This window comes from Amblyomma mixtum, chromosome 3 (assembly GCF_055824585.1).
Source record: "Amblyomma mixtum isolate Tamu chromosome 3, ASM5582458v1, whole genome shotgun sequence".
Lineage (NCBI taxonomy): Eukaryota > Metazoa > Arthropoda > Arachnida > Ixodida > Ixodidae > Amblyomma > Amblyomma mixtum.
Genome location: NC_143014.1, coordinates 95,256,780 through 95,283,531, shown reverse-complemented (window position 1 = coordinate 95,283,531; position 26,752 = coordinate 95,256,780). Strand labels below are relative to the sequence as shown.

The window sequence follows — 26,752 nt, the reverse complement described above, 5'->3', positions numbered from 1 at the left end:
AAATCAGGCGTCCGAATTTTCGGTTGTCGACTGTATGTGTTTTTCAAAGTATTTTAAACCATAAGGGGTATAGACATGTGCAGCTGCTGAAATTTTATTTTACAGGAGACGCCCATCAAAGGAGAACATAACAGGACATTAAGTTAGGTTGGCTTAGCTTAGCTTAGCTGTTTAGCTTAGGAGTTAACCTACTATGTTTGCACAAATACCATATAAATGCGTGCGAGGGCTGCACTTTTTTTTTTTCTCTGATTTGAGGGTTAATTTTCGGGGTGCGGCCCATACACTCAATATGCTATTTTTTATTTATTTTTTATTTATTTTTTATTTTAGTAAAAGCTCACCAGTCTGGGAACGAGTGGCATTTATTCTACGTTCAGTCGTCACTCACGGAGTCTTCCGACTCTGAGCTGGTGCTGTGCTCTGGTGCACGCTCATCTCACAAGAAGTCGCACAGCGTGTCCGCTGTCAACACGTAGCTGTTGTTCTGCAGTTCCATCACATAGCAGGGGAAGCTCTTATTCCGGTTCGGGAAACTTGCACGGCTTGCCTCGGAAACTGCGCTTTTTCAAGCTTGTGTTCCTCAATGCACCCTTTTGGTTGCACTATCGCCGGACGCACTTCTTGGCCTCGTCGAATTTCCTGCGTGCTGCATGCTTGCTGTGTGTGAGAGCAAATTCCCAGCAATGTAGCTATTAAGGTGCTTGCCCATCCTGCTAAAATTGCAACACTCGGCTGCAGCACACAAAAGCCACAGCTACGATGAACTAACACGCTACCAAAACTCCCGTGCTTTTGACAGCCACAGAAAACTAGAGCTGGTGATACTGATGCCGATATCAATAGTGGGAGCTCACAGCAGTTGTGACAGAGAACAAAGATGATGATGATGATGAGCCGCGGCCTCGGCCTCAACCGCCTCCGTGGTCAACGCCACCGTTGCTTGCAGCGGGAGCTGATCGCGGAGGCCACGGCACATGCGTTTCGTGCGTCGTGGAAAGTTTGGGTGCGGCCCTTACATGGATCCTTTTTTTTTTTACTGATATTTTCTTCAGGAAAACAGGGTGCGGCCCTTACACGTGTTTATACATAAATTTGTTAGCACACCTCCTGTCTTTCTGTCCAAAACAGAGATGGCCTTCCTAAACTCCGAAAAGCAGTAGTTCAGCATTTTATTCCTTAGTTTATTCTTTTGGTTTACGCTACCCTCCCATGCCATGGATCACCGATTCCGATTTGGCCAAGTTTCCACCCTTGTCAGTAAGAGGCTTAGTGAGATTTCCTGTAGCACAAAACCTGGCTAAAACAGCTTCACTCGTACGATATCTGCTTCCGTCACGCTTTAGACCTCAAGCTGCTTCTTGCAAGTCTCAGTGAGGAATTTGTGTCTCATAAAGTAGCATTGGTGAGGAGTGCTATCTAGATATCCTTAGGCAACAAAGATGTGACAGCACGAGTGTCCATATTTGATATTAATCAAGACACTACTGCATTGAGATATTTTCCGTATGGTTAGAAGAGTACTGTATTTGCAGTGGCTAAGCTGCATTGCATTTGATTTATAAAATATTGGCTTTGTTTAGTGCTGTACATAAAATCATTATTCATGGTCACTGCTGCTGGTGCACATTGTCATGAGTCAGTTTCTGAAGCTCCTCATAATGTTTTGCTTTCTTTAAGGTCATGATTTTGTTTTTCCATGCAGCATTTTTATTGATAGTTCTGGCTGTGCACAATTCGCTTGCATGGTTTTGATTGTCTGTTGCTCAGCTGCAATATCTAGCACTGCAACGAACTCCATGACTCACTTGCCTTCATCTTTTCTTCGTCTTTATGTTTTTCTTTTCGTGATGGTTAAAAAGTTCTAACCCGTTCTTCTTAATGAAGGAGTGTTGTTTAAAGGCCTGAAGGACTTTGGCAAGTATGCAAAAACATATAGGCCTAACATATTTGCATACCAGCCGTGGGCCAGCTAAAGCAAAGGGGCTGTTTGGAAATCTTGTCTGCTCGCACTGATGTACATGAAAAAGTTGATCTGGTCTGTCTCCAGCTGCTAATGGCAACTGGGCCCTTTGTGACTCCATGCAAGGTACAGGTCAAAGCAATGTGAAAAGGAGCAGGAGAGTGCATGCCAGAGCAGGCCAGTCACACTTCTGTGACTGTTGTAATGACAACAGGTGTGCCTGATTGCACTTGCAGCGTTGTACTTCCAACTCTAAAAACAGTAACAATGGCAAGGACAATGCCTGCAGTTTTAAATCGGCATGCGCAGGCCAGGAACTTTCGTGTGCAGAGCTGTCATCCTGCTTTCTACAAAAGGTGGTGCATAAACACGACTGGAGCATGCAGTCTGCCTGCATCGGCACAAGCCCTCCATGTTCCCTGGCATATTACTTGCACCTGTACTACACTGAGCATCGCAACCTACGTACCTGAGTACGGCCACCAAGCACAACTGAGCGCAGTCACTGACATAAATTATTCCTATCCTGTTGCAAGTAATGTCTGCTTTGGTGTGTTATTTGCAAGGATTGAATTTTAGTGTATATATTTGGCTTTATCATCTAAAGCTGCAGCATGCTATACTATTGAGTCATGAAATCATAAATTTAACATCTTATTCACTGCTGTTAAAGTTGCCAGGTTGTTCTGCTTTTTGGTAATAATACCTGCTGCTTTTACTGCAGCAAAACGTGGCTGGACCAAGTAATGACTCTGATGATGACGACGACGACGACGACCCAGTAATATCTCAGTGCAGGAAGAACCTGGAAGAACACGTGTACAAAGTGTTCTCTGATGTCCGTGACCAAGTGCTTGCTCCAGCAACTGCCAAGTTTGTGGAGCAGTTAGCCTTTAGCAGTGATAATTTGGAATGTGGAGACACTGCTTGTGTGTCCCAAGTCCAAGGTGTAAATGGGCCATCGGCACAGTTCCATCAACAAGGAAGCAAGAAAACGGCAGCTGAGAACAGCATGGGCAAAAAAAAGTCTCAGGATTGCTCACTCAAAGACATCCCAACACTGGATTCCGTTTTCAAAACACCATCCAGGTATGATGCCATTAAAACTCTACTACATCTTTCACATTTTTGGCTGCATCTTCCAGACGGATGTCCACCTTCCTTTCCTCTAATACTATTTTCATTTTCTTCATTATGGCCCCTCTTTCTTTTTCTTCTTTCACTTCTCTTCCTCCCTTCCTGTACGGTGCGGTTCAGGTGTCCATTGAGATGACAGAGAATTACAGCGCCATTTCCTTCCCTCAAAAAGCGTTCGTTCAAAGGGCAACGCATCGCGCCGAACTTGTGGTGGCGTTCCGTGGTCTCCCTGGCAGCGCTGCAACACGCTGTCGCGTTCCACTCCTGAAGGCAAAGATTAAGCGTCATTAATTGTCAGTTAATTAATGCACCAACAGAATGTGAAGTGAACAATCGCGTAGCAGAATGCAGCACTCAGGCTTTCGCCTTTCACCACTTCAGCCGCTAAAGTTCTTCGTAATTTTTCCTAAGCATAAGATCACTCTCTTGAAATTCAGTTAACGAAATGTAGGATTTATAAACACCTAATTGAAATTAAACATTGCATAAGATTCATTGGTCAGTGTTTTGCCACATGTAGGTGCTTTTATTCTTTGTGCCATGGTACACAAAAAGTGTGCTTGCCAGTCCCAGTGTTGCATTATATAGAAGGCATATCATTTTTACACTGTAAAAGCAAAGCCATATCTTTATATCATTTAGTAGTTCTATTTCTTCTTTTTTTCATAATTTTTCCTTTTTGCATAAAAATATTTGTTGTCAGCTAAGAAGCATCTGTGCAGGCACATGGCACTATACTCCGTCTCACAAGATGTTTTCAGCACTACGAAAGGTAGAGCTCTCTCGTCCAATCAGGATGGCCCGCACCACATTAGTGTGTTCCTACGTGCCTGTCGCCCCACCAGTTACTGACAGGTGGCTCCATCCATCTAAAAGAAGGCGTACTAATCTGTTTGTTTCTGGACAGGCGGATGCCTGTTCCAAAGGAACTGGCCCCACTTTTTCTTCTTTTTTCCCCCCCTTTTTTTTTGTCGCCACCTGTTAGTATCAGTTTCTCTGCGGTCACATCACAGTAATATTCAATGTTTGTGTCATGTGCATAAATTTATTTATTCCAGCGTAGTCATTGCACTATTAAGCTGGGTCGAATGCAGGCCAGGGCAGCCAAATTTCGATAGTGGCGAAATGCAAAACAAGCCCATGCGCTGCGCGAAAGTCAACAAACAAGTGGCGAAAATTAATCCGGAGCCCTTCACTACGGCGTCTGCCGTATCCCATGAGAGACGATGTCATTCTCATTTTCGTTACTCTCAGTGCGCCAGTACTGAATGGTCCTGACTTTTGCACGCACGTTAGCACGTTAATGGGGCTCATCTCATCGTCTTCACCACAACTCCATTCAGCACTGCTGGATGTGTCGTCCTCCTGGTTGACCACAATAGCCGGTCCTTGGCCAACAATATAGTCGATGATGTAATCCAGTTTCCTCATCACATCTTCCTCACTGCTAACATACTGCATGTAAATCTTCCATTTCGCAACAGTCACTTGCATGATGCCTTGCCAAGTCAGAGGCTCCACGTCTTGGAGCTTAAACGTCTTGTTTTGACTGGCCACGAGACCCTTGATATCGCTCCAAACAAGCTCTATCAGGTTCAGTTGGCAGTGGTAGGGTGGCAGGCGTACAAAGAGATGGCCAGCAGCTTTGGCGATGCAGTCCACACGGTATCGGTCCCCACCTGTGTTCACAATGTTGACAAGCTTCATGAGCTCGGCCTTCACCATGTCACTGCTCCACGCAACACCTTTTCCGGACAGCCGAGTCTGTAGGTCCTTTTTGAGGCTACTCATTCGCCGCACTTGATCCTGCTTCACAGAATGATATGGCACGTTGTCCATCACTGTAACACTGCCGGCTTCTTCGGGGACAACATTCGGCCCGCCTTCAAGGTCTGTGTTGTCCACTAGTAAAGCGTTCACTCGCTCACCTGGTTGAGTTTTGCGTCATCTTGATGTGCGCTTTCATACTTGAACTGCCCCCGCTCTCGACGCGAAGCACTTCAAGAAGCAAATTGCGATCGCCTGCTTGGGAAAACAGCGCACTGTCAGTGTAGGGCACACAGGCGACACAACCGACTCCACCGACGCCTTGTTGGTAAATGGCGACGCATCACTACCTCGCAGCAGGCCTCCGCAGAGCTGTGTCCATACGGGCTTTATCTGTTTATTTCACCAGTGATTGAAGCACTCGCTACCATCTAAATCTACCAGTCCAAACTGTGTTTTCAATTGCTATGCTTATTGTTTCATTAATAGTCCTACACAGCTCAAATATTGCAGGGACTATTTTTTGCGTTCTTGCAGCCCTGATTGGACGAGAGAGCTCTGCCTTCCTTAGTGCTGCAAACATCTTGTGAGACGAAGTATGGGCCATTCCACTGATACAGTAAAATCTCATTAATTCGGACTTCAAGAAAGTGGAAAAAACGTCTGAATTATCTAAATGTGCAATTATCAAATGGCCTCTCCAAACTGCCAAAAACCGTTTACGTGCAAGTAAAATTTATGTAGTGAAAACCTGGGAAACGGTCATCTTCTTTTAGGACGAAAATTGCACGACAGAGGCAATTTTTTGCCGTTCCATCAAGTGCCTTAATTCGTGCATGGTGTTGTGTGTCAGAACCAAAACTGCTTTATAATGGTAAGGATATCCACACCTTCTTTCAGCATGTGACATGATAGCTCTGGAGCTTCTTCACATGTGGCGTCGTGCGTGATGAGGCTTCACCACACAAACTGCAAACGTTACGTGACAAATGCGGAGTTTCGGCCCGCTGTAAGAACAAAAACACCACATGAATAGAAGCAAAAGTGTGCATTGGTGCTGGAGTGGCAAGACGCCTTTGAAAAACAAACAAACAAAAAAATCAGCGCCACGGCAGTCAGCTTTCTAAATGGCGAGCTTGGCTGGCTGGTTTCATGTGGGTGACTGACAGCCACCGTCGCCACAGGCTGGCGGCGAAGCTCTGGAAACGAAAGTACACCGCCAAACTCTCTCTCAGCCTATCGATTAAGGCAGCCTGGCGATTATCAACACGACTGCTGTTACGCACACATTAGAGAGAGAATGATGAACAGAAAGGCAGGGAGGTTAACTAGGTGACGCCCAGTATGCTACCCTACACGTGGGAAGGGGAGGGAGGGAGAGAAAGAAAGAAGGGAGAGTGGAAAGGGAGATCACTTCACTTTTTCACATGCCCATAGGCCATTACTAATAGGGTACACAGGGCACACACTGAAAGCTCACAAGCTTGAACTTTATTCTGAATCCTTTGAGAACTTTCCAAGGGTCTTAACAGCTGTCCTCTAAGGTGAGAGTTTAGTCCGGGGACCCAGAATCTTGGCTTCTGTAAGGGGACGAGGATCTAAGTGGCAGGTCATCCCCTGACCGCCATTTCGGGGGTCTTTTCAAATTAACGAGCTTCTGACGGCACAGACATGGGCGTTTGGCGGTAATCCAGGAGCGGTCCAAATCAGCCGAATTAACGCGAGTCGAATTAATGAGGTTTTAGTGTAGTTGTGTTTCTATTCCCAAAGGCAAGTGAATAAATGAAGCCACCGTAGCATGTGATAAGTATGAGACACCAGCAAAAAAGGTAGTGTCTCATGACCACAAACTGTAGCCATTGACAAAGCACTCTCGGCAGGCAGTCGGGCTGTTTCCTCAAAAAATACGAAATTACACACATAGCAGCTCTCATCTAAAGGATAGAGAGGAAAAGTATGCCCGTGATTATTTTACTGATCTTTTAGTTATTAGAGCATCAAAAATTGGTAATCAGAAATCAAATGTTTGATGCCACAGCTATGGAAAGAGGCACAGCACTTAGGTAGTTTATTCAACCAGGTGTTTAAATAAATCAGTTCTTGATCTCTTCAGCACTTTCTTGTGTTACTCATCCGAGTACATGCCTAGCTGCTTTTTGTAAAAAGTTTGTACAAGCTATGGGGTTTAAAACTGGGGAGATAAATACGTTCTCCCCGCTTAAGCGCGGCTGACATGGTTCAAAGCCGCGCAGACCCCACCCCGTGATCGCGTACGCTACTGAGCGCACGCCGACCACGGCGGGCCTTGCTCTGAGGGAACAAAGGAACGACACACTGGCTGACACAAACAAGGCATTTATTGCTATAACAACAATAACGCCAGCTAGCAACAAAATACACTGAGGAATCTAGGATGTCCGACTCACCAGCACGGCTGCGAGCGAACGTCCGCCCACGGTAGGGCAAAGGGAAAACTCCGATGTCGGATGGGACGGGCTTGGCGGGAGTAAGTTCCGACCAAGAGGCGCCCGTCGACGAAGAGCGAAGCCGCGAGCGAAACGTCCGCTTGCTTCCCAGTGCCGAGGGAGAAGAGGCCCCGTAGCTCCCCGCGAGCGCGCAGCAAAACGCCATCCGTGGCGCTGGTGTCGCTGCGACGCGAGCGCCCTCCCCTGTTAGTGGAAAGTCACCGAACCGAGAGGAGTGCTTTGCGGAGGAGCTAACCACAGGGAACTAGCGCGTTGAGGGAAAGCGAACGCAGGGGACGAAAGCGTCCCCACAAAGCAAAAGCAGAGTTAGGTAACAAGTTTTGTATGTGAACACCATTGAATTTGGGTTTGGAAGGCTTCCTGTGCCTCAACATACATTCCAAATTGATTCAAACAAGACCCCTTGCTGGCATACCCTGACTGTGAAAATCTCTTGGGTAGTGAACAAATTTGGCATGTTACTAACCAGAATGGCACCTAATATCTTACAAATGGAGAAAAATGTCTGGTATAAAATGCTGATGTGGATACAGCCCCTCTTGAAGGCTGTTTAATCTTCTGGTTGCAAGGTTTTTGAGTATACCACATATTTCTTGTGGTAATGCATAATGTAAGAGCCTGCAACTATTACTGCCGTGGCAGCACTTATGGCATGCTGCCTAGACAGCCAGAATTCTGGACATGGTTGCTCTGTACTGTTATTTTTCACTGCTGTAGTGAGATCTTGTGAATTGATGTTAATAATGTCGGCTTGTACAAAGCAAAATGTGACTTGCTGCAGTGGTTCAAATTATGCTATAACTTTTTGTGACTGCTTGCATTTTGCCAGCCTGTGTAGTGGAAGAAGTATAACGTTGCTGCTCACCCAAACATTGTGACGGTGTGGTATGCTGTTTGCCACTGATTACTGTAATTTACTTCTTTTTTTTTTCTAGCTATTTTTCTTGTACTAACAAAGTGTTTCAATCTAATTTAAGAAGTCTTTATTGTCTTGCTATGCAGCTTTTTGAAATGGAAGTTGCTATAGTGAGATTCAGCTCGAGAACAAAGCGGCGAATGCCCCTTGGAAGTAGGCCCTCCAGCCAATGGCGTCGACCAATTGTCATGACATCATGCTTAATCCCCTTGCACAGGCTAGAGAGACAACATGCGAGGCTGTCAGATGCAAGAGGATTAACCGTGGTAGAAGTGAATTGCGTCGCAATTTACGACATACAAATTATGACGCCGTTGGCTGGAAAGCCTCCTTTGATGCCGCTTCGTTATTGAGCTATATGAGACTATGCCAGGTGTTTCAGCTAAGATGGTCAGCAATTTTTAAAAATGGGCTTTTTAAGTTAGAAAAGCTTTTTTTGGCATAGCATTGTCAGCAATATAGTGCATCAGAATGCACCTAAGACGTGCTAGCTAGTTAATATTAAATCACTACCATAAAAACCAGTGTATGATGCAAGTTTTTTTTTTTTCTAAATTTTAGCATGTCAAATTTCCACCTGATATTATGTGCGGATCCAAACAATTTTTCGTCAAAATCCACACGGGACCAGCAAGTTTTGTGAGGCCCGCTCGGCGCTCCGCTTAGCTCACCCAGCCAGCAGTGGCACCAAGAGGCCGTTCCGCTCGTGCGCTCCCGTCTGAGCGTTTTGCGCATGCACAGAAGCGCTCCCGCTTGCTTGCTGAGCAGAGCGGGTGCACAAACCCGCTGTGCTAAAAGTTTCTATTATCGAGCGCCATCACTATCAAGCTTCCAGCGAGAGGAGGCGCAATCTAGCGGTGGCGTAGGTCCATGGTTTCGATTTCGACGCCACTTCACTATGCTTTAAAAAGAATGTAATTGTAGCTGTCGAAAGCATCGGCACCGCATCAAGCGCTGCTACATTGTGTGTATGAGGTAGGGAGAGCCTGCAGTTACTGCCACCGGACACGGGCCTCTCCAACCACGTGGACACCTGGGCCCGCATTTCCGAGGAGCTCGCCTGTTGTTATTTCAGGAAATGCGGGATATCTAACGGGCTCAACGGTACTGGTACACCAGGTGATAGTGATCACCAAAGCTCCGACGAACACTTCCGAAGCATGCGCGCGCAGGACGCGAGTGCGGCGCCTCTACCTGCCGCTCGCGCTACACGCATCCTATCCGGGGCGCGGGTGTGCACAAATAATCGGAGGGCGTTCGGCTTCCGCGACTTCTGCAACCTCTTCGAGCTTACTGCCCTTCCTTACTCACATTATATGCAGATTAAAACTTTTTTTCTGTTTTTGCTATCCCCAAATTACACCTCGTATTATATGCAGGTTTTTACAGTAACTTTTTGACTATTGCCTACTGTAAGTAATATCCATATCAGTTTTTAGAATTTTGAAAACGCTGTTACGTTCGGTGCTGTGGACTGACAAATTTTGGCTATTTTGACGAGTTAAGTGCACTGGTGGAGTTGCGTTGCCTGCAAGCTTTCAAAAGCGCATGTATTTTGGTGAAATGTAGGCAGAATTTGTTCGGCCACAGCGCTGAGGGTATCTGCGTTTTCGAAATTCTATAAACTGTGGAGATTACTTACGGTGGGCTACCCGCCTCTCAATAAACAAGGAAACTAACAATAATAGTTAAAAAGTTAGCGTTAATTATTAGTTAAGCAGTCTGTTAGATAGCATGGCTTAGCTGTATTCTGATGTGATACACCGCTGACAATGCTAGACTGTAAAAAGCGCCCTTCTTACTTAAAAAGGCTATTTTTAAAAAATACAGATCATCTTAGGTGAAACACCCAGTATATCTGTGGAATTTTTGCTTTTAGCAATTGTCAGAAGGCATTCTATGTTTTATGAAATTGCCTGGTGTTAAATAGTTAACAGTAATAAGTAATACCAATACTAGTATATAATGATTAATATTGTTATGTCCATAACATTGGAACTTAGAGGCAGCATGAAACAGAGCCAGGCTCAAGTAAGCCATGTGCCTGTGCTGCTCCTGGTTTTCTCCATCCCTCAAGAGCTTCCTTTGAGAAAGTCTGGATTGACCTCCTGGGTCCTCTCCCCAAGACGCATAATGGCAACCGCTGGATCAATGTCGGTACAGATTACTGAACTCATTGCTGTGAGACAGCTGCTGCACTCTCTGCGACTGCATGCCAACTCTCCGAGTTAATGGTGCACGCTGTCATCCTGCACCATGGACTTCTGCGCATTGTGATAAGTGGCCAAGGTCGACAGTTCACCACTGATGTCGCCAAGGAACTCTTCCATTTGTGTGCATCCCATTTCTGACACTGGACCCCCTATCAACCGCAAATGAATGGTTGAAAAAAGCGCAGCAACAGTTCCCACTTTGAGTTGCTGATAAATTTGCTTTCGCCTTACCATCTGACCTGCTGGCCGTCCTGATTAGCTCGGTAGAGCGACTGCCTCTGACAGGTGCTGGTCCTGGGTTCAAACCCGACACCAGGACAAATTTTTCTTCAGCTATGAAGCTTCTGGAAAAGCTGTTTAGCTTTCCTTTGTATCGTGCACTTGGGTGGATACTAATGACTAAATACTCTTTTATTACAAATATTTCCCCTAAGCATTGGACCAACACTCGTCAACATGCTTTCCATGCACTTCGTCGCGGTGTTCTACCTTTCATCATGTGCGCGTTCAACGCTGCCAGATGTGAGACACTACAGTTAATTATGCATGTTCCCCTCGGTGCACTCTCGATACCATCCTCCCATTCTTCACAAACAATTCTGGCTCGGCGGAGATTCTCTGCTTGGCTGAGGAGACACATTGCCTAGCCCACTTGCGGACTTTCACCTCCCAAGAACGCTCAAAAGCCAGTTAAAGCAACCATCATCGCCATGTCACCTGCATGCCTGGTGAATTGGTCTGGCTTTGCAGCCAGTATGGAAACTTGGCTGAAGCCAGAAAACGCTGGCACACTATGATTGTCCTGATGTTGTCATGGGCCAAATCATCAACCTAAATTGCCAGACTGCACGCCCCTCTGCACGTAGTCGATGTTCTACAAGAATGCAAGCGACCCACATTGCTCGTTTAAAACCCTGCCACTCTTGTGAGAATACCCGTCTTGCCCTGCAGGCCTCACCTGCAAAGGAAGCAAGTGTGACAGACATGAGGAGGACAATAGAGGAAGCTCAAGCGCTAGCACCCAGCTTGTTCAAGTCTGGCTGCTTTTTCCCTGCTGCCTCACAGTTCCAATGTTGTCGACGTAACAGTATGAATTAATAATACTGTCCTTACCATGGAAAGTCTTAATTTTTTGTTTTTTGGTAGTGGAAAAAATCTTCCTTTACACCAGAATCTATTGGGGTTACAGTATCAGTTCTGGCACTATTGTATTCAAAGTACCATATAATACATAAAACAGAAGTTTATTGTAAACACTTGTAGTCCATAGAGATTTTTAAATTTGCCCAGCCTTTGTACACAGTTTTACTCATCATGCGCCAAAGTTTGGTGAAAGTCGAAACAAAATTGATGAAGTTATACTCATCACCCAACTCTTGAGAGATTTGGAGTGCTGGTGTTATGAAACAATCTTTAAAATGAAATGTAGTGCCAATTTATTGTTTACAAATTAAAAAACTCCACTACAGTAAAATGGGCTCCAAAGCAGTGCTTAAGGTCACACTCGTGTCAGTGCTCTGCCATCAGGTGTTCTTCAGAAAGCAGGTAAGAATGACTGCTCAGTGAAGACAAGGTAGAGGGCCTTGCTCAACCCTTAATGAAACTTCAGCTTAATGAATTTCATTTCATACTGAGCAATTTCCTTTGTTTTTGTTTTTTTAGCCGTCAAGCCAAGATTTCATGGTGGCAGGATGATCGCTTCGTGTATGTGGACATTCTGGTTGCAAAAGCAGAAAGCTATGACTTGCGGGTGGCTACAACTTCACTGTATTGCAGGTTTGTATAGATATTGTTGCGACTCTTGACCATACAGCCTTGTGTAGATAAGAAGGTCTCCTAGCAATATATAAAAACTTTAAATTCTCTATAAGTCTTTTTTTTTTAAGGTTTCAGTTGTAATTAAAGTTTGTGTATAAATTCTAAATGCATTGCATGTTTGCTTTCCTAGCAGTTAAAATAAACATTTTCATAATTAGTGGTAAATTTTTTTTAAATGTTGCCACTTCAAAATTTTGTTATAAGACTTTACTGCATATACCGTATTTACTGGCGTAATTTTCACATTTTTTTCTTTAAATTAAAGCTTCAAAAACGGGGTGCGCAAATTATGCAAAGATTTTGAAAATGCATCCTGAAAAACTCTACAAAAGTCATAATGCACAATGTGCACTGTATATTGCCACCTCCACATTGACACCCCGAACTCTCGCTTCTCGCTGGCAAAAAAAAAAAACGAAAAAAAAAACTGCTCCAATTATGAGGCACGTACCCCTCCCGCCCTGCCCCACATTATGTAGTTTCGTGCGGGATGGTAATACAGCACACGCGCAGCTCAAAGCAATAAATGTACAATCGTGCAATGTACAATGTACAATACAATCGTAAAGCCAGCAATCAGAGGCAAACGGCGATAAAGCGGCTCCCTCGCATGCGGCTCGGCTGACTGGCAGCAAACCGAAAAGCAAATGGTTCAGTGGTTACAGATTCCAGCACGTACCAGAGATTCAGATTCCTCTTCAGTGCATCTTTAATGGCTTATCATTCCGTCCGTCACACTATAGTTATCAATCATGCCTATGATGTCATCAGTGGTGTAATATGCCGTAACCAGAAATAACTGAATTCATTGTGGCATAGTATCTCATAGCCATTAATTGGTAATTAGTTATCAATTAGCACTAGTAATTAGTGTTTAGTGCTTAATTAGTGATTAGTCACTAATTGGCAATTGGATCACCACATGGTTGGTGGCACTCGCGTCGCTCCTTACTGCGCATGTGCGTGAAGTCACCTGTGACATCATCACCACAGTAACAGGGGCAGCAACAGAGGCGGAAGTGGCTTTCGCCTCATCTCACTTTAGTAAGAGCAAAGTGACCCCCCCCCCCCCCCCACACACACACACACACACGCACGCACACACACACACACACACAGTTTGATGCTATTCAATCAACTCGGGCAATGAAACGAACCAGGGTGAGAATTCCAAATACACACCTTGCTCAAAATTTTCAGAAAACATTTCACGACCCCTTTAAGACTGTTTATTTGAATTATTTTCCTGCATGGAATGCTCATTTTATTTCTTCAAAAGCAGTATAAACAGGAAGCAAGGCAAGAGGGGCAACCTTTGAAAGGTGCTATGTTTTGCCCCTCCCCCTTCTTTTTTTTTTTTTTTCTCTGCTTTCGGAGCATGAGGCTGGAATATGGTGGAGGGAAAATTCCCATTTGCACAAGCATGCGGTGATGATTAGTTCACCTCATGAAAAGTTTGTGTCATTGGAGGTGCATGCAGTGATTGTGCCTGTGATGGTATCACATGCAATGAGTGCAAAATTTTAAAAAAAAAGAAGAAAACGGACCACCAGGTGCTCGTTCTGTGAGCACATGAGAACAGATTACATGTATGTTTGCTTGAGTGCTTGCCTGCTTCTACTTTGAGCTGATGAAGCTGATTCCCGGCTTCCATCATATTGGTTCTTTTGATGTGGCAACAAAGTACAGTATTTTTTTACAGAACAGTAACTTGTGCGGCCTTGTAGGTAATCTCCCCTGAGCCTGCCCAGTGCTGGTTTGTGTTGATGTTCTTAGCAAACATAATTATGGGTCCACCAGATATGCACCAAATGCTGCATACAGACTCAGCCATAATCTGTACTTATTGATATTTACTGTAATTACGCCTAAACGTGGATGTAACGAACCCCCATATAGCAAGTTCCTCGATATTACGAAGTTTCTCGATTCCCCAACACCGCCCTTATTGAAGCGCGTGTATTTTGAGACCTCCCTGTGACAAAGGTGTTGCTGCAGTTGACCTTGATACAACGAACTGGCTACACCATCTATCTGTCAACTAGTGCTGAGTTACTCTAAATTTGGTAGAACCACATGAAAGTTTCGCGACGATAAAGCACGAACTGACAAGAAAGGAACGCCGATCGCAACAAGCCGACCACAGTTGACAAAACGTGCTGTGCTGTAGCGCCGTCGGCGCATCTCCGGCGTTTTCTCTTTTCAAACGTTATACCACGTGGTATTACAACAGTTCATGCTTAAAAGCAGCAATAAATAATAGAGCATAGCAAAAAAGAAAGGAACGACACGAGCAGCACACGGTTGCTCACGTGATTCCGGTGCCGATAAGCTCACGCGCGTCAGGGACGGCGGAGGGCGCCGGAGACTCAAAGAGTGAGGGGAAAGACCAAGAGAGGGAACATGTGGGTAGAAGCACATGCCTCCGCTGTCTGTCTACAGTGGCAGCGCGGCTGTGCACGTTCTCCTCTAGCTCAGCCGCGGTGCCTCCCCCCCCCCCCCCCCCCCCCCCCACTCCCACCCTCTCCATCCGACTCGTAGCGGCGTTGCACGAGACGCGGCATTGGTGGCAGCGGCTGCTGCGGCAGTCGGAGCCTTGCTGCGAAACGTTTCTCCTCATTTGTGACTTTGTTGTTTTCTATACACATTTTCGAGGTGATATCACCTACATTATTTTCTTATTTTGGTTTCCCCTTGCAGTGTCCTTTCGACTCTTCTTGTGAAAACTGCATGTAACGAAAACCTGGATGTAATGAAAAATCTGACTTTTTTCAATTTTGTTATAACCAGGTTTAACTTTATACCTTTTCTGTGTGGGTATTGATTGATATTTTGCAGGTATAAGTTTGTTAGTGCATGGCAAAGTACTTTGGTGTACGTTAGCAAGATTTGACATTCATAACTGAATTTTGGCTTGAAAATAGGGTGTACACAGCAAAGCAAGAGTACCTGGTTCACGAGCCATTGTTTGCTGCCATTCTGCCCAAGAAAGTACGGTTTGACAAGAAGGCACACTGTCTTAAAGTCACTCTAGAGAAGGCGCAGTCCAAGCTTTATTGGGAGTTCCTAACAGGACACCGGCGAAAGGTATGTTCTGTCCAGTTTTTGTTGATCACGGCAGGCTTAAAGTTTTCATTGCACATCTTTTGGCATATCGAGAATATGCTAGCAAGGTTATGCCTGCACATTTATCGTACATCGCATTTTGTTGGAAAGCAAGAAATGAAGGTGCAAGGTATAACACACCCACGAGGTTCTGGCCCTTCTTCAGACATAAATCTCCTTAACATCTGGTTAATTCTTAGTTAAAAATTTAGGAGGGAACATTTTACCTACTGGGTGTGATGGTTCTTTTTGGGGTTTTTTTCTGTGAGCAATTTTCTTAACAGCTTATTTATGTTAAGGTGAGGAAGTAATTGTATTTTGGGGCTGATACCATTTTGGTGTGTGGTTCATTGTTTGTTGCTCAGCAACATGTCAAGTTTGTACGGCTTGTGCTCCTCATGAATGAGAATGTACAAGTTGGCCAAGATTGCTGCTGTACTTTACAGCTACTAAAAGGATGTGAGCATGAAATCAGGCCTGCTGCACATGCCTTGTTTGTTGTCAGCCCTTGCACATTGGACCAGAGCTAGCTCTAAGCTTCTGTTATTCGTCTTCACTGTTTGCTTCTCCAAGAAGTCTGAACTGTTAATCCTAGAAAAAAAAAAAAGTTATATCAGAAAGCAAATCTCTGCATAAACTCTTGTGTACGTATAGAAGGGACGCCAATGCTGATGGTTGAGAGGCTGAGATTCTTGGGCCTCCACCTGCAGTCTAATGGCCGCACATCCATGCGATGCAACTCCTCCAGAAGCAAATAACTCAGATCATGCATGTGATTAGACACGTTTCCAACCACTGCACTCAGTGAAAATGACGCAATACACATTGACCAAGTGCTGATCATCGGCTGCATTGTATACCACGCTGCTGCGTGTAGCAAGACGGCTGAACGTCTTGCTACACGCAGCAGCCAACACAGTGGTGGAACTCTTTCGAGACGTGTCATCCAACACCTTCAGCTAGGTGTTCACAACACCGTGAAAGAACTTATCGAAGCCTAACTGGCAGGCAACTGGTCAGGCTCTGAAACACACGCAGCAGCAGAGCCGTCCTTGTTGGTGGACGCCCCACCAACAAACACCCCTCTTACCATCAGAACTGGTATCCTTGGACCCTATGATCCAAACAAAAATCCATGTGCTGAAAATTCCAAGAAACATGCACTCCAGACACAATGCGGGAAGGGGGCAAGCCCGAGTTGAGGTGCTCGAGCTACAATTCAAGGAAAATCCATATGTCCTTTACACAGACGCCGCAAGCCACCCAAACAGCCAGGAAGTCATGAGCAGAGTGATCGCAAACCAGACAAGGGACAAATTTAAGGTTCAGTATACATGTGCTCGAGTATACATGTGCTCGAGCAGGACAGCAAAAGAGGCAGCTATTTATTGCCCTTGCCATTCGCTGCATCTCGGTCGACATACAGAATTAGGACATCAACATCTGGAACGTCATAACTGACTCGCAAGCAGTACATCTAGCATACACCTCTGGCCTATTACCAAAACAGATTCAACTATCCTCCAAAAGTGTTTCACAGACACACTTTTTCTCGTTCTGATCGTCTGGACACCAGGCCATGCTTCCCTTCCTGGCAACAAATGTGCTCACACACTCGCCCAAGGCCTGGCCCACCAGGCAATGGGGGGTGTGGTGGGGGCAGGATGTCTGGTCGGGGTTTTACAGGTGAAGAGGACAACGTAACACCACCACCACCCACAACACACTCATCCTCCACACTCCTCTCCCCCCACACACGCACAAACCTAACAAGCAACGGCAGATTAAGCAGATGCACAGGATAGGGACAGCCAATGGAGTAACGACGCTGCACACGGTGTAAGAATATTTTAGGTATTGACGCTGACCACCCGCCGCAGTGGAGAGCACTCACAGATCATGTTCGCCCTCTAGTACATGTACTGACTGCAGCGGTGCGGGGACACTGCAGAGCAGTGGCCATTCGGTTGCGGAGCGGCAGACGCGGCTAAGTGGTTTGCACGGCTTTCGGTGCCATTTTAGGCTGTGTTTGTCGGTGTTTTGCGCTGCCAGAGTGCATCACAAAGTGTGGATGCTAGGTTTTCAGCTTCTACGTTGTGGTAGGCACCATGCACGAACAAAGTTTGCTAGAACTAGCTTTTTGTGTCGCGGTTTGGGACCAGCCACAGTGATCGTTGTGCAAACGCACATGGTGGTGTGGGCCGACGCCGTGGGCGGTTGTCGTAGCCTGTGTACATGGTGGTTGTGATGTATTGGTTGTTGCTGTGGCACACCTGAAGGGTCCAGCCAGGTCCAGAAGCTTACCCAGATGTGAGTATGGGTAAGAGGTGCTTCGTACCCAACTGCAGATCGGCGTATTAGAGTTGTCCGAACCAAGTGTCACTCTTTAAGCCTGCTCGCCAGGCAATTTCCAGAGCAGATAGGACATTGTAAGTAATATCCAATAGTCTGAGCGAAGCACTTTTCCGGGCATACAATATAAGATCGTACTATGCCGAGTTCAATGGCAAGGCATTTTTAAATGCACCAAAGAAACTGGTGCTGTTGGCGAATGCTGTGCCCAGTATTTTTCCCGGGTGTCCCAAATATTTGACACAACAGCCAAGTTCAAGAAAGCCTTAGAAAGCAACAGTCTGCAGCCACGTGTGCCTAGCAGGCAAGCAAGCAGTCCGCATCTGCGGCTGCCACACTGCCTTCGGTAACGGCCTGTGAAAAAAAAAAAAGCCTTTGAAACTGTGCACAGGTGGCGGGAGTACAGTGGTGAGCAGCCTTGTCTAGAGCGCTCGGGCGGTGCACTTCCTTGCAAACAAATCCAGATTTTGTGGCAGCCTCTAGGGTCCAGCTGCAACGCTTGCACGGAAGTAGCGCCAGATAGCCTCGTAAACAAAGCAGGCACGAAAACTTTGCCCTGTAATGAGGGGCTGCTCTCTAATTTCGGTTTTTGTTACCAAGTGCGCACTGCTCAAGCGCTCTAGACAAGGCTGCTCACCACTGTACATCATGCGTGTCAGCTGATCAAGGAGCATGCCCTTCTTCCATCATGAAACTTGGAGGCGCCTCCTCACTTAAGTGCAAGCTCATTCTTCATCGGCATTCATGGAGCAATTAATTTCGGTCAGCGGTCTCGCGGTCAGTTTCCACTTGCTGTACATTTTGGTGCCACAAAACATGGTGGTAAGAAAGGCAGAAGACATGCCGGTACCATTTATAACAAATATGTAGCTGCATAATTTTCCAGACCTTAGAACGCTCGATGGTGAATTTCATGGCCCGACATAATCGAGGTCAACAAGTCGCTTTACCATGCCAACTGCAATTTTTCTCAATTGACATCCGCCAGTCCCAGTTTACAGTTGCGAAAGTATTTACCTCTGCGCGTGCCAATCTTTTCTTGAGGGAGACAACAGCTCAGCGTCATCGGTGTCAGCGTAAAATATGAGCTTGGCAGGAGGAATGCCAGGGGAGTTTCCACTAACAATTTTCACATCGCGTAGCTAAAAGTGCACTGCAATAGCCATTATAATGTTGCAAATGCAATGCAAATTATCCGCCGCGGTGGCTGAGTAGTTACTGCGCTCGGCTGCTGGCCCGAAAGACGCGGGTTCGATCCCGGCCGCCGCGGCCGAATTTCGGTGAAGGCGAAATTCTAGAGGCCCGTGTGCTGTGCTATGTTAGTGCACGTTAAAGAACCCCAGGTGGTCGAAATTTCCGGAGCCCTTCACTACGGCGTCCCTCATAGCCTGAGTTGCTTCGGGACGTTAAACCCCAATAAACCAAACCAAACCAAGCAATGCAAATTCGTATAGCAATGGAGGCATTCCGCAGCGCAGCGCCAAAGGGTGGGTTCTATTCCAGGCTGCAGAGGCAAATTTCTGATGCAGGCGAAATGTGGAAACGCCCTTGAGGTTGCTCTGCACATTAAAGAACCTCAATTGGCCAAAGTTAACCATGTTCTCTGCACGGCGGGCACATTCATTACACTGCTCAAGCAATGCCTGAATGTACGCATAGGCTCATTAGCCCAAATGTGGGAGCATGCGCATTGCGGCCAACCTTTTATATTTAAGAGTTGGTAGAGTTAACTATGCTATCAGCATTCATGTGGATGAATGAAAAAAACTTTACAGTGAACGCATTTCGATAACGAGCGCGGAAGGATCGCAGGGTATCATTCTCGCTGCTGTTCCACCCATTCATGCAGTCCCGGCAAGTAAAACACGAAGTCTGCCAAAATTGTTCAGTGTTGACAGCAGTTACAATCCTTCTGTGCCTTGCTGCTCTTAACAAAGCGCATGAGCACGCCGCAGCACCGAATGATCGCGTAACATTTGCATTAAGGCCGCCGCATCTCGGCAACTAGACAAGCCCCCATCGTGTGGCACCATCTGTCGGCGCTCAAGAGAAATGCAAGGAGCAGCGAACAAGATCTGATCATGCCGCCGGGCACAGTGTCAGCGCCTAAATATATTCTTACACCGTGATGCTGCCCGAAGTGGATGGCAACAGACTACCAATCTACCATTGGTTAAATAAAAGTGTTTCCTCCTCACTGTTTGGACCCCAGTTAGAAACAAGGTTCTGCTTTGGCGGTCACCTTGCCTTTAATTCCCCTTTTTTTTTTTTAATACATTAAACGGACAACTCCACCTTGTTGGAGTTGAAATTAGAATTTGTTATTGATTCAAGCTCGCAATGGTAATAACTTCGAGACTCCCTTCTTATATTCAGCTGGAACAGCCACATGTATGACTACCTGCCTGTTTTTCCTTACAATCGTCTCAGTTTTGGTGGCAAAAGTAAATGGGTTCACATGTGCAGGAGGCCACAAAAGTTTCTGCAACACCGAAATCAGAAAAAAACTGAATTTCCTCGCTGCCAAGACGTGCGACCAGACATTGAGAGATGCATTTTGCAAGCCATATAGGGAAGTGCAAACCACACCCTTTAGTTTATGGCAGCATGCTTATATTGCCCAACAATTAAGCTTTGGTGTAATTTTTGTTTTCCGAAAACTTCTTTGTGCACCTGTGTGCACCTGTACTAGTTGCCATGGTACGGGCCGGGCACTTTATTTTTCCCCCTTTTTTTTTCTGCCGCACCATAATAGCCTTTTGGTTTTTTCATGTCACTGCCCGGTAACTAGGACAAAGTAAAATAAATATTTGCTGTTGTGTTTAGTCTTATCTAAAATCTTCCTTGACTGCAAGGCAAATAAGAACATTCTGCTTATGATTTTGGTTGCAGAGCCCTCATATTCGCTATGACTTGGAGCACATTTCGGTCAGTGATGATGAAGATGACATTGTTAGCTTCTGTCAAGCTTACAAGGACCCCGATTTTACAGGTTTGCTTTTGTTTGTTTGCGTATTTCTTTTGATTTCGAAGTGAACGCTTGTACTGTGTGAATCGTTTGCCTGCTTGTACTGTCAGAGCATTGATGGCGTTCATTGCTACATGGGATTGAGTTTTCAGCTGTGAAAGTTGAAATTTAGTGTTGCAAGGACTCACATTATGCACACTATATCTAGGGCTCTTCGTTTTCTGGTTAAACTCTGTTTTACCCTATTCTTGCACCCGAAAATATGTCTGGAGACAAGTTCTAAAAGTATATGGTACTGACCAGGCATCTTATTGGCATCATTGTATCAAGAACTACCTGCACTAAAGACATCGTACTGCTTCGTACTGCTGTGCCCTTGTACAGGCGCGGACAAAAGTAAACGGAGCACGCAACTGTCTTCGAATATTTTTCACGCGTCACCTAATTGAAATTCCAAGCAGTGGTACGTGTATGCTGGTAGAAGAGGTTGTTGGGCTTTCTTGTAGACAAACAACGCTTCTTCATTACCAATGGAGAAAGCGTGATTGCACATCGAACACAATAACGTGCTCCGTTTACTTATGGCCGCGCCTGTACATTTAAAATAGTCGGTGGGAGAATGAATTAATGTTTCAGCAGTGTACAAAAGGAGGCGAGTCTTTTATAAATGTAGAAGTGCTGTGCAGAAGATAATGATGTACTCGAGGGTTAGTACCCCTATTTGTGGAATTGGCCATTCTCTGCTTTACATTTATCAATTGCTAGGGGTCCTCACGCCACTCCTGGCGCAGTGGCGCATCGGTTAAGCGATGTGCCACTGCTAAAGCAGGTGGCTCTTTCAAACGCAGCCACTGTAGGCAGGGGTTTGTGAGAGCTAGGTTGCTCACTACTAGACATTAATTTGACTGCAGCATGCCACGGTGGGCAGGCTGTGATGATGTCTCAAGGTTCACACTGCATAACTCCTAATGATGGTCGCCATTTCCACTTGCATAGACCCCTCTAATGCTAATGCATTAAGAATTGTATTAAGAAAAAAAAAAATTAAGTATTTAATTTGGTGAACTGTTCTAGTGCAACCTGCCACTGCATATTGTTTGCAAAATAATCAGCCAAACAGAGGGTTAAAAACGACGGCTCATACATTTTTTATTTATATCTTTATTTCAAAATAATCAGTGTAGGAACTTTCTCTCTAAAACTCAATTCATAAAAATTTTAGCTGAATGACCCGATTTCTACCCGAATTTGAGGTAACCCCCCAATTAAAAAAAGAACTAAAACAAAGGGCCCTAACTACATCCTAGCTGGAATGCTAACATTTGGTGACAGAATGCTTGCTGAGTTCAGTGAAGATTTAATATGCTTTTAACAACTGCCTCTTTAGTTCTAATTTTACTTGTTGGACCTTAAGGTTTGTGACATAGCTTGGTAGCTGAAGGAGGCAGTTAAAGGGACCGAATAGTGAATTTTAAGGACCCAGTTTTTTTTAGGCATAATGAAAAGCTACCTGTCTAAAATGATGGATTCCACAACGGTTTTGTTGGAAACGCTGTAGAAAATGTTTACATGGAATTTTTAAATCGGCGCATGTGCTCGTTTTTATGTATCCCGATGCTCTGCCATGATTAGCGAGCATGATGGCAATTGCACATCGGCCAAAGTGCTGTACAAAAAAAACTAATATAAGTATCGCCGACCAGACACTAATAAGAGTAGTGTCCATTTTATTTTCCACACCCAAAGCTGTTACGGCACAGTGATGTACGCCTTGTTGACGAAACTTTTAGTAGATAGTGGTTGCTGCTTCATCCAAGAAATTGAAAACACTGAGGCGCGATCTAGTTTCAGAAGCTAAAAGCACATGGTCACCAATGCGAAGGGGGCATTGCTTTTTATCTAAGGGTGCACTGGAGAAAATGTAATTTATGATAAAGCATGACAAACACTTCTGAAAGAAAAAATCACTGTGCACTTAAAAACAAATAAGCGATTTTTTACTGAGATGTGGTCAAAGGACAGGCTACACTGGTAATGGCGGGTTTCACTGCAAGACTGCTAATTTTCAATGCCAAATTAAAATTTTAAATCCTCGTTTCTTTGCTATTGCAGTGCTTAATTCTTACCATATGAGGCACAATCTTTTAATTTCCTCTACAATCTCATGACACGCTTTGGTCAGTGGTTGGTGCGTTTAAGTAGCTAGTGCATTGTTTTTTTGTGTGTCATGTTTTAGGTGCAAGCAGGATTCGTTTTCAAATCCCCCCCCCCCCCCCCCCCCCCCACACACACACTTTTTTTTTTTTTTTCAAGGTGTCTTACATTTTCCTGCCGTCTACCTACTTCATTAGTGGCAACACTCTTGAGACTGTGTCGTCTTACAAATACCCGAATGTTCACGTCTTTTCTAACCTTTCTTGAAAAACCCATGTTGACGACATTATAAGTAACACGAACTGTATGCTTGAATACCTTCGCAGAAATTTTTCCTCTTCACCGAGTTCATTAAAATAATTGCTTTACAAAACACTGGTCTGCTCAAAATTGGATTGTGCTGCATCAGTCTGGAACCCTTGGATAGAACCTTTCATTTTTTACTATTGAAAACCGTGGTTGTCGTTTCCTACTTTCCAACTATCATCACACTAGTAGTGTAACTGTGATGAAAGCACACCTTTCCCTGCCGCTTCTTTCTCATCTCAGGTCAATAGCTTCATAATGTACTTTTCACAAAATTTATCATAATCGTTATCCTATAGACAAGTTACTAGCAAGACCATCATATTTCAGCATGCATTGATCACTGCTAAAGTTGGGACCCCTTCCTGCTGCAAAAAATGTTTTCACGATTCATTCATACCCAGAACTTGTGCAATAGAGCTTGCTCTTGGGCCATTCGGTGCATCTTGAAAAAGGGGGGTGCCAATAAATTCAAAAATTCCTACACAAGAATAGAGACATTCAACACAGACGGGCGCTGATCGTACAAAGACGCGCACACAAGAAAAGAGACATTAGACACGGACATGCGGATGGGCGTTAGACTGCGCCCGTCCGTGTCTAATGTCTCTTTTCTTGTGTACACGTCTTGTATCTGCTGATATCCCCCTCTTTCCAGATCTTGTGTTATCTGGAATCACCTTCCCATAATATTGCTGAATAAATAAATAAATTGCTTTTTATTTTGGAAAGTGGCTGAGGGTATAGAGAATTTGCTATGGGGTCATTCCATGCCAAACGCACCAATGTTTGCACTTGACCCTCTATGGTTTTGTTGAAAAAAAATTGTGGCTTTTTATAGAACCATCAGAAACAATTTTCCTTAATATCTAGTGGGAAGAAAATTTTCCAAACGTGTGACAGCCCGTTGAATTTTTTAGACTAGTTCAAAACTATGTCTCGATAAAAAATTGATAATAAAATGTTTGTCCTTTTTTGCCCTCCAAATTTCTTGTGGACAGTGTATGCGAATTAAATTTTTTTATCATGTGTCAAGACATTCCCTGCAAAAGGTTTTTTTTTTTGTTTCTGTAGTTCGTTTTTTATAGCTCAAAATGCTTCATTTTGGAATGTTTTTTTGAAAGTCCACACGAAATTCGTGAGTGTTATAAACTTTTTACTGGCTCGCCATACCATGTACTACGTGTGAAAAATGTTTACAATAAAATTAAACTGAATAACTTTGAGAAAAAAAAAATGCGAAAGGTGCAAAAGAGTGCATTGTGCTGCATATTCAGAGGAAAATATACTAGGTGCTCACTGCAAAAATTCAAAATACTATTCCTCTAATATCCTGTTTTACTGTAAGTTTTCTCAGCAATTTTTATTGGTCTTTTTTTGTTTTGTTTTAGTCGAAGAAAATTACTTTTGAAGTTGAACGCCTCAGCACAGGTCATGGTTGCCCTACACTGTCACTTCACTGCAGGGCACAACCTCAGTGCTGGGCACAACCTCTTTCCATGCACTCACGTGCTCAGGCGTTGCACATCCACTTTGAGCCAAGCCGGCGTCATGCTTCTCTGTTTGCTTTGTTTACGAAAGCTGTGCTCTGTGAGGTGCAAGGACAGAATCAGGTTACTTGAGGGGGCATCCACAAAAGCTAATATGATCGCCTGGGAAGACCAGCCTCCCTTCCACCTCCCGCGTTTGCGGTCACCGTCTCATTCGGGCGCTGGATGCATGACTGTAGAAGCAGCTGCGCTTTTTCTTTCCTGACGGTGCTTGTGAATGCATTGAGGAACTCTCAATTGAATGATTCCCACATCGCCAGAGAAGCTTTGTGGTTTTCAAACCAAATTCTGGCTGGGCCTTCCTGGGCGAAAAAAACGTGCCTCACTTTCATCTCGTCATCCCAACTGTTGAACACGGCGACACGCTCAAACTGTGTCAGCCATTCTTCAGGATCCTCATCCGGTGAACCGTTGAACGTGGGCAGCAGTCAGGGCTGGTGTCATAGCCACGGTTGACATTGGCGCTGAAGAATTCTTTACTCACGTGTGGTCTGGTAGTAGTCCCTATTCAGGTGACCGGCTCTGGAGATTATGGCTGCTTTGCTGTTCGTCTTCAGTTGGGACGGCATCTTTGGCTTTTTCATGATCTGCTTCTTCGGGACTGCTCGGGCTGCTTTGGTGGCTCCCAGGGGATGAGAGTAGGAAGGACATCCATTAGCGCCTCCACCAGACATGACGTAATGGTGATGGCAGTCCGGCGAGCAGGAAGACAGTGAAAAGGCATAAACTTACATGCTTATCAGAAACAAAGAAGTTTCAAATATCAAAGCAGGTATACGCACTGCAGTTTTTGTCCCATCACCCAGGAATTCGGCACCACCCACTTCGAGCCACACGAAAGCACGAGCGCCGTTTCTATTTTGAAGTTAAAGCGTTTATTTTATTAAGGTACGAAGCAAGAACGATGGAAGGCATGGCTGCAGTAATCTTAATTTATTGTTCATATAAAACGTACATGAATGCTGACAATAAATGTTTGGGAAGATGAATTATTTTGCCTCACGTTATTCTTCGCATTATATCCTTAATACTATTTACTAGTGCCACCTTGGAATCAGACCTGCGGATGAAGCTCATTAAGGGATAAACATTTTTGTTTAGCACCTTCACTAGAACAACACACCTTAATGTGCTGGATGCATCCGTTTTTGAGAAAAATGCCTTATTCTATATTTGTAATAAGGACTGTTGACATTACAGAACTCAGGAGCCTGGCGAAATGCGTTGAAAGGGGTACAGAGCTTAATGAAAAATAAAAAAAGCAGAGGGTCGTGGAGACGAAAGCGCAGTTTCCCCAGGCAGTCATATTCCCTTTATGGGTGCCCCCTTGAGTCCCTTGATTCCGTCCTCGCACCTTGCAGAGAACGGCTTTTGTGAACACAGCACGCGTGAAGCATGATGCCGGCTTGGCTCAAAGCGGATGTGCATCGCCTGAGCATATGATTGCATGGAAATAGAGCAGTCTGGTCAGCACCAAGGTTGTGTTCTAAAGTAAAGTGACAGTATGGGGCAACCAAGCCCGGCACTGCGGCGCTCAACATGAAAATTTTTTTTCTCGACTAAAACAAAAAATACCTTGATAAAAGTTGCTGAGCATGATTACAACAACACGAGCTATTAGTGGAATATTATTCTGCATTTTTGCAGTGAGCAGCTCAGTATAATATAATATTTTCATCTGAATGCGCAGTACAATGTACTGTTTTGCAACTTGGGCATTTTTTTGTTTTCTGAACGTTATTCAGTTTAATTTTACTGTAAACATTTTTTACATGTAGTGCATGTTATGGCAAGCCAGTGAAAAGTTTTTATTGCTCACGAATGCCGCGTGGACCTCAAAAAAAAAGTTCCAAAATGGAGAGCTGTGAGCCAAAAGAAACTAACTGCAAAAAACATAAAAGCCTTATGTAGCATATTATGTCTTGACATATGGTAAAAAAGTACAACTTAGATACATTGTCCACAAAAATTTCCTGGGCAGAAAGGAAATAAACATTTTATTATGAATTTTTTAGAG

General features: G+C 44.7%; 1 protein-coding gene and 1 long non-coding RNA gene across 7 annotated transcripts in view; one reads left to right on the top strand and one right to left on the bottom strand.

Moving 5' to 3' along the window:
* LOC149351019 (putative ATP-dependent RNA helicase TDRD12) overlaps positions 1-26,752 on the top strand; it is a 162,724-nt gene that overhangs the window by 135,360 nt on the left and 612 nt on the right. For all 3 annotated transcript variants that reach the window (XM_089580208.1, XM_089580209.1, XM_089580210.1), the window contains 4 exons: positions 2,688-3,052; positions 12,145-12,258; positions 15,225-15,387; positions 20,650-20,749. In XM_089580208.1, the coding sequence (XP_089436334.1) occupies positions 2,688-3,052; positions 12,145-12,258; positions 15,225-15,387; positions 20,650-20,749 (742 nt within the window). The remainder of the gene's footprint in view (positions 1-2,687; positions 3,053-12,144; positions 12,259-15,224; positions 15,388-20,649; positions 20,750-26,752) is intronic.
* The window catches only part of LOC149351018 (uncharacterized), a 54,542-nt gene continuing 28,945 nt past the window's right edge, over positions 1,156-26,752 (bottom strand). For 2 of the 4 annotated variants that reach the window (XR_016290489.1, XR_016290487.1), the window contains exon 3: positions 14,844-15,996. This is a non-coding gene — a long non-coding RNA (uncharacterized LOC149351018). Of the gene's footprint in view, positions 3,365-5,757; positions 5,875-14,843; positions 15,997-25,219; positions 25,662-26,752 lie in introns of those variants that run through there. The other 2 variants (XR_016290488.1, XR_016290486.1) reach the window with 2 other exon arrangements.